The 8,743-nt window shown below is 32.5% G+C and overlaps 1 protein-coding gene across 1 annotated transcript; it reads left to right on the plus strand.

Annotated features, from left to right (window-relative positions):
* Window positions 1-801: 801 nt before the first annotated feature.
* Window positions 802-3,941, plus strand: LOC111895922 (F-box/LRR-repeat protein At3g48880). The gene is made up of 3 exons (XM_023891973.2): window positions 802-873; window positions 2,284-2,651; window positions 3,333-3,941. Exons 2-3 carry the CDS (start codon window positions 2,296-2,298, stop codon window positions 3,760-3,762), a joined length of 786 nt encoding a protein of 261 aa, XP_023747741.1. The 5' UTR covers window positions 802-873; window positions 2,284-2,295; the 3' UTR covers window positions 3,763-3,941.
* Window positions 3,942-8,743: the final 4,802 nt, after the last annotated feature.

An 8,743-nucleotide genomic window follows, 5' to 3' on the forward strand; every position in this document is an offset into this window, starting at 1 on the left:
GAAGAGTTATATGGAAAATGAATGATTAGGGTAACACATATTTGAACCAATGAAAACATGACAACACATCACTTCCACAATAACTTCCACAATACATTACTTGTGAAGAAAGAAATGGACACGTGTCATTTGATTCTTGGTTCCGGTAGATGTTGCCCTAGTTATTTGTTTTTCCATAGAACTCATTCCTATATATATATATATATATATATATATATATATATATATATATATATATATATATATATATATATATATATATATATATATATAATTAAGTTTATTTGAGAACAATATTTAATATTTATAGTATTGTAGTAATTACAATATGAATATATTCAATTTTATATTGCCATTCTACTATAAAATTTTATATATATATATATATATATATATATATATATATATATATATATATATATATATATATATATATATATATAGTAATTTAGTAAATTCTAATGTGAATGTTAAATACGTGACTCTTCATATATTCGATGATGAATAATGTCATAAAGTTGTACATACTAAATTTTAATGTGAATATTAATGTGTGATTGTTCATATATTTGTTGATGAATAATGTCATAACGTTGTATATATAAAATTCATAGCAGAATAGTAACATAAAGTAGTGTTTTCACGTTCTCATAATAAATAATGTTCTCACATGAACCTAACCCTATATATATATATATATATATATATATATATATATATATATATATATATATATATATATATATATATATATATATATATATATATATATATATATATATATATAAAAGCCATTTGCCCATCTTTCATTCCGATCGGCATAATCTGGTGATATTTTCTCCAACAATTCAACTTCTTCCTTCTTTAGATAAGGTTATCTCGATTCCTTTTTCTCTTTTTCATTCATACAATGTTTTCTATTAATTCATTTATTCTCCTTTATCTTCAAACATGAATTTGTTCAGTTATTTGTGATTTGATTATCTTTATTTGATCGTTGTGGAATGATGTTTTAGGGAACAATGTCTGTGTTTGTTCAAACAATGAAGTATGAGTGTGATTTCAATATTATTAGGGGTTATGATCATGTTGATTCCGATAAATCACATAGCTTAAGAAGTAATTGCTGAGACTATCTATTTAATTAAATCTTCTTTTACTCTTTGATAATATGAAGAAATTCAATATGATCTAATTCTGCAGAGTTTGAAAACTTCAATAGTATTTAACAAAAACTTGTTAATTCATAACGAGAAATTAATTATTCTTTTATTTTTAATTCTGCATATTTTCCTATCCATTTAAAATAATGAGAAGTATATTAAAATATTATTAATTTTATCTAAATATAACGCATGTTATTATTTTATATTGATTGAAAAATAAGTAGGAAGAAATTATAAGTCACTCAGATACGGATAAGTGAAATTGACAAGTTAGAATTTTGTTGAACAAAATTTTAAAATTGTAAAAAATTGAGAAATTTATGAAAAAAAAAGAAATGAAGTTGATGGCTTTGAGTGTACAAGTGGGTTTGTTCGGCCCAACAGTTTCATTATTATTTGGCTTTCTTTAATTGGTAACTAGAAAGGTTAACCCCGTTATCTGGGTCAGAAGCTTTCAATATTATTTCCGAATCGATAAATATGATAGATGTAGAAAGTATAAGGATGAAAAGCCCGGAGTTTGCCCCGGACCGTTTTTTTCATGTTTTTATGAAAAAATATAAACGTTTTGACTGTAAGGATTAAAAGTTTCAAAACGGTTAAAGAATTAAAGGGGTAGGAATTAACAAATTTTTAGAAAAAAGATCAAAGTTGTCAAACCGTTACAGTTTTGCGGCCAAACTTTAAATATTAAAATGTTCTTTAATATATATATATATATATATATATATATATATATATATATATATATATATATATATATATATATATATATATATATATATATATATATATTATGGCATGTGCATGATCATTTGCTATGAATTTATAATATTACGTTATTCTATTTTATTAATTTATTTATAACCCGTATTAATAATCAATAAATATATAAATAATTTAAACAGACATATTCTAATAATTACAATATTGTCTTCTTTTGGTTATTATCTTATGGTGGATTTCATGAGTGAAGTAGTGTTCTTTTTTTTATTATTCTTTCTCTTTGTGGATCCTCATCTTTATATATACGTATTCTTATTTTAATATATCCAAATGGCTTTTTATATAATTAATATTATTGAAAGCTAATTGTGAATAGCATCTTTATTTTCAGGTTTTTTCTTAGATGGAAGGAAGAGATTGGAATGAACTGCCAGTTCACTGTTTAGTTGAAATCTTGAAAAGAGTCGGAATCGAATCCCTTGTACAGACTGTTCCTTTAGTCTGTAAGTCTTGGTATGAAGCTACGTTCTACCCTCAATGTTGGCAAAAACTCATATTTACTAAATCCCCTTGTTTACGAAATTCCAAATGTTTTGATTATAAAATTGTGGCGTCACTAGATCATATCAATGATGCCGATGATGTTCTAGAAGCTTTTCTTCAGTTTGCAATCAGGCGTAGCCATGGACTTGTTTCTCACATTGTCTTTCATCCTAAATCACGTTTGAAACAAGGCCAAATTGCATGGATCGCACAACGGTAATAGTACTGAATTCTATGAGTAAATTACACAAATGGTCCCTATGGTTTACGTAATTTGTACTGTTTGTTTATGTTACGCGTTTGGTCTCTATCTTACCTAAAAATACTATTTTGCCATTGATTTTTCAATTTATTTAAATAAACACATCCCCAATCCCACCCCTCACCTTATCTTACTTACCCCACCATTTTCCCTATTTAAATAATAATTTTTTTAGATAAGACAGAGACCAAACGCGTAACAAAAACAAACAGTAGGGACATTTCGAGTTAAAAAGATAAGTTAGATACCAAACATAGAAATTATCCCAAATCATATGTACCATTCGTGTAATTTACTCGAATTCTATAGATGTATCAAATGGGTGGGTTGTGTAATTGGTTAAAGTAGATAATTAATTTTCTATATGAGCCAAAAACATTGGACCAATATAATTACCTTTTGATTCCATTTTACTAAAAAAAGGTAACATTTTAGAATATATGAACATTTTACGGTTTATTTTCCAATGAGTTGATTTGAAAACTTATAACCATATCAGAATAAAATTTATGAAAATTTAAACCCGTTACAAGATAAAACATACAAAAGACAAATAAATCAAAATTGTCATATATCGTCAAAATTACTGATTTTTAATTTTTAATTTTTTTAATTTTGATGTTTTTCACGTCTAGGTGTCCATCTTTAAAGCTCTTGGTGCTACCAAGCTATTTGAGCTATGTGATTAATTTTGAAGTCTCGGACTCGATCTGCAAGTGGAAAGACTTGGAAGCTTTACAGGTTGCATCTTTAATAGGCTTGAAGAAAACCATTGCCAACATTAGTAAAAACTGCCAAAACTTTAAGCATTTAAGTGTTTATGTTCCTCGAATTGATGGAGATGTTGCATTGGCCATTGGGTCCCAACTCCCAAAAATAAAGACATTAGATTTACAGTTCTCGAAAATTGAAAGGAACGATCTAGTTGTGATCCTTAAAGGGTGCCAAAAACTTGAGCACCTCGACGTTAGAGAGTGTAAAGGTATAGCATATGACGATGAGATACTAAACCTTGCACGTTCAATTCGGGTGTTCAGACATGAAGGTTTTTACTTTGGGGAGTAATACAATGATTGTAATGGTACTTTCATTTCTTATGCATATCGTTGTATTTAGATAAGCGCTCAACATGAAAAATAAACTTTTAATTATTGATAAATTATCGTATTAAAATTTTAGGAAGAATTTTATATATGTCTTTTGTAAACATCAAAATATCATATTTATCCAACTTAATTTCTAAATGTCATATTACCATTCATAAAATTTCTAAGTATCATATTTACCATTCATAAAATTTCAAAATATCATATGTCATTTTTAAACATAAAAATATCATATATGTCATTCTTAAATATCAAAATATCGTATATGTTATTGTTAAACATTAAAATGTCAATAGTAATATCTAAAATATCCTCTATCTACAACATGATAATAATCAGCAACAACAAAAAACTAAACAATCAAAATATACATTCCATAGAGAGGGTCGAAGATGAATCGTTTTGTTTGTCAAGAGGACGACATTTCAACAATTCAGAAGTTCATATTCCATTATCATAGACGTAAGGATAATATGGTTAATTTTTTTAATTAATATAATAATTCTAAGGTATAAAAAATGATTATAAAATATTAAAAACATTATAAAAAAGATTTGGGCAAATATGATATTTTGAAAGTTTATAAAGGGTAAATATGATATTGAGAAATTAAGTTGGGCAAATATGATATTTTGAAGTTTAAGAGGGCATATATGAAATTCTCCTAATTTTCTCTTCTCAAGATATTATATATATTATTGTCGACAATGAGTGAAAACTGTCTAATGGACCTCAACGGTCAACACTTGGATTAGCTTCTAGATGTAATCTCAGCCACTTAAACTCTTATTTACACTTTTATAACTTCATCCCATCCATCCTATAGATTACAAACATTTCTTGTCCCACGCCTATCTCCCCCATGTTCCTATAACACACGTTTCTTGGATGGTCCATTTGTCATTAATTTGAAAATTTAGAATTTTGGGTCTACATTGTGTGTGGCATTGCGTGTAAGTCTATATTGTGTGTAGTTTCGCTACGACATGCGTAGTCACTATTATTTTTTCTGTAAACCCTCATTTTGGGGTTTGCGTCCTATTCAATGGCCTTAACTTCTAGGGTTTTGTGCTATTTGTAACACCCGTTTTCCTACATAGGTCAGTTGAGAGCTTGTAAGAATCAAGGGGAGGATTTATGGGAAAGACTAAGTGTCATGGCGTGACAATGGATAGCCACGACATGGCAGCCGGTGCAGCCCAAGCCTGCGATGTTTTAGGGTTTCTGCCTTATTTAAGTCCCTAAACATTAGGTTTAGGGCATCCTCTTCACCATCTACCTCCTCGACTTGCAACCATAGCCTCTATGCATGCTTGAGAGTCCATTTCATTGATTTTGAGCCTTGTTCTTAGGTTTTTGGTAGATCTTTGGAAGAGGAAAGTTCACAAGGAAGCAAAGGAATAATAAGCAAGTTTGGATCCAACATTCTCTTCAGTTTTATGAGTTGTTGAAGGTATAAAGTTCATACCTTGACACATTTTCTTCTAGATTCAAAAACTAGGTCATATTTAGGTGGTTTTTGTCCCTTTCTTGGATGTTCTTGAAGTTTGAAGAACTTTAGAACATGTAGTGGATTTCCTAGGTCCTTAGACTTCTGTTGATTGAGAAGAAGGATCGTGCTTGGTGTATTTTGTGTCTATGTTCAAGTTATAGCCTCATTATCGACTTAGTGGTCTTTGATTCTAGATCTAGCCTTGAAATGGAGTCCTAACGGATAAAGTTGAAAAATGTATCCATTAAGTCAATCTTGAAAAGTAGATCTGGAAGTATGACCTTTGATCTAAAACGATTAAGATCTTAATAAGAGAAATGACTTTTTTCAAGTGGCCAAGGTGAAGTCTTAAATCATGACTGTCTTGTTCTCGCATTGTCACGGAGTGGCCTGTAACACTTTAAAAAAACCACAATAAATTTTAAAAATTCAAAACCAACCATGAATCAATGTTGTTTACAAAAAAGAGTAATTGTTTCAAAAGTATTTTTTCAAATCAGAGTATTCCCAAGACCAATAACATAAAATCCCGAAGGATGTGCATGATCACGCGTTTGCTTTCCCCGATCAGCTAAAGTACCTAAAACCATTACAACAAATGTAAGCATCAAGCTTAGTGAGTTTCCAGTACCACCACATTAACACAACAAACAAAGAAACATGTGTAACATCCCGAAATTTCAGAAGTTCAATGAAGGGAAAAAGTGTAATTTCGAAGAAGGGACTCGACAAGTAGGTACGCTTACTCGCCGAGTCGGAGCGGGTTTGAGTCGCGAATTAAGTGATCAACTCGCCGAGTCGGAAGCTTGGACTCAACAAGTCGGAGGCTTGGACTCGACGAGTTGGTGTTGAAGAGAGCAGACCCTAATCCCGGGGGTTGTGCCCTATATAAAGCACTTTAGGTCCTCCCCTCAGCCCCATTATTTCCCTTGAGAGTCAGTAAACCCTGAAAATCGTGTGAGCTTCCATTATTAAAGAGAATTGAGCTTTGGAGGAGGAATTTTGAGAAGGGGGCTTGAAGATCAAGAGGCTAGCATCAAGGGATTGGTGTAGATCCAGAATCTACTTCAGCTTGGGCACATTTCGGAGGTAACAAGTTGTTGATGGGTTTTGAGCATTATAACACTCCTATGGTGTACATGCAACCCTAGAAACCTTGGATCTATGTTTGACTAAGATACATGCAAATAATTATTTTTCCAAGGTTCTTATCCTATCTAGCGTGGCATGGGGAACTTGAATCAAATAAAGCTAGTAGAATTACTTACCTTGTAGTTGTAGTTGATTGCTTGGAGTTTTAGAGCCTAGCATTAATAGTGTGGATGCCTCATATGGAAATCACAAATCACCACAAACTTTGGAACCTTGAGAGAATAGTCACAACTATCTTGAAATCGGCCCTCTTACTTTACTCACCACAACTAGTGTGATTTCAAGAACCAAAGCCTCCTTTATATAGTGTGGTGGATTAGGGTTACATCCATGTAAACCGTAATACCCATGTCTCTTCATTTCCATGAGATCCATGGGTTAAATCTCCATGGAGTATCCATGGACTTTCCAAGCAAGCCTAGCCCATTCCAAATAAGCATTAGCCCACACTATATAAATATAAGAGCCCATTTTTAATTAGTAATACTTTTGATCTCTAAATTATATAGATCAATGCTAATTAAATAATATGATTTTATATTAATATATTAGAACTTATAATATATTAATAAATCATAACTTATACTATTCTCAAAAGATTATCCATAAATTGTTCGGGTGAAGTGCAACCCTAATGGACCATGCCGGGTCGGGTCAAGTACATACCAAATATAGTTATGGACTTAGACACTATATCCAACAGTCTCCCACTTGGATAAGTCTAATAACAATAGTTGCAAGTATGACTTCAGGAACTGATCAGCAATCGTAGCTCTTTAAACTCTGTTGAACTAGAACGCGCCATTTTAGATAAGTGATCATATAATCCTCTGTTCTAGATATCAATCGGACAAATACATGGAACATGGTCTTGCTTATTGTCCAGCATTTGTTTCCCGATTTCCGATTTGTTTGACATAGAACTTAACTGAACACATCGATTTAGTTCTGACCGGGCCCGATACATAGGTCAACACAAAATCATCGAGGGGCCCAGATATCGCTTCTAATCCTAGAAGGAACAGATAAACTTCGACTCATATGTTTGCTCTACTACTTGTTGAATTACACACAAAGGTACGTTTTATAACATCAAGTTACCAATGCGTTTTCGTATAATCAATGCATAACCAACTCATAGGCAACAAAGCATATCTCTAGGTTTGAAGACTTATATGATATTATCGTCTCACGATCACTCGAAATAAATTCCATGAAGTGATACAAGTGAGCATGGGTTGAATCCAATAATCAGAACTTATGAGCACTCATGAGTGTTGTAGCCCCGCTTTGCCTAACATCTTAGACCTGTACAAGCCAACCCATGACAGTCTTGATTCATATCTACTTCCAACATATGACCGACTATGGAGAGTTTGAATAATATGATATAAACCATAACATAATTATTCTGGAAGTCAAAACATGCAAAAAGAAATAATAGTAAACGATTGACAAGTGATAGCAACACTTTACTCATAAATAACAGCTTTTATTTATCATCAAATGTCAATTACATTTTACTAATTTCAAGATTATCTAACTACTAAAACTAATATCATCCTTCAGCCCTATGCTCCGAGCATACTGGAGATGCTTAGCCCGAGTCAGTCCCTTCGTGAGGGGATCTGCTGGGTTCTCATTTGATGAGACCCTCTTTGCCACGAGGATTCCTTCTTCTATTCGATGTCTAATGAAGTGATATTTTCTGTCAATGTGTCTGGATCTCCCATGATCTCTTGGTTCCTTGGCTAAGGCAACCGCACTATTGCTATCACAGAAAATCTCCATTGGCTCCTTTATAGCTGGTACAACTCCAAGGTCTCCGATGAAGTTCTTTAGCCATATAGCCTCCTTTGATGCCTCGCTTGCTGCTATATACTTTGATTCACAAGTGGAATCAGCCACTGTCTCATGCTTGGAACTTTTCCAAGTAATTGCTCCTCCGTTTAGGATAAAGGCCCAGCCCGACTGAGAGCGGAAATTATCCCTGTCAGTCTGGAAGCTAGCATCACTGTACCCTACAACTCTTAAGTCATCACTCCCACCGAGGGTAAGGGCCCAGTCCTTAGTCCTCCGTAGGTACTTGAGGATATTCTATACCGCAGTCCAGTGTGCCTTGCCAGGGTTCCCCTGATACCTGCTAACCATGCTCAAGGAAAAGGCTACATCAGGTCGAGTACACGTCATAACATACATGATCGATCCTACAGCTGAAGCATAAGGTATTTGACTCATTTCTGCTATCTTAGCCGTAGTATTAGGGCTTTGTGTATTACTCAATCTGGCGTTACTA

Source organism: Lactuca sativa, chromosome 6, assembly GCF_002870075.4.
Source record: "Lactuca sativa cultivar Salinas chromosome 6, Lsat_Salinas_v11, whole genome shotgun sequence".
NCBI lineage: Eukaryota > Viridiplantae > Streptophyta > Magnoliopsida > Asterales > Asteraceae > Lactuca > Lactuca sativa.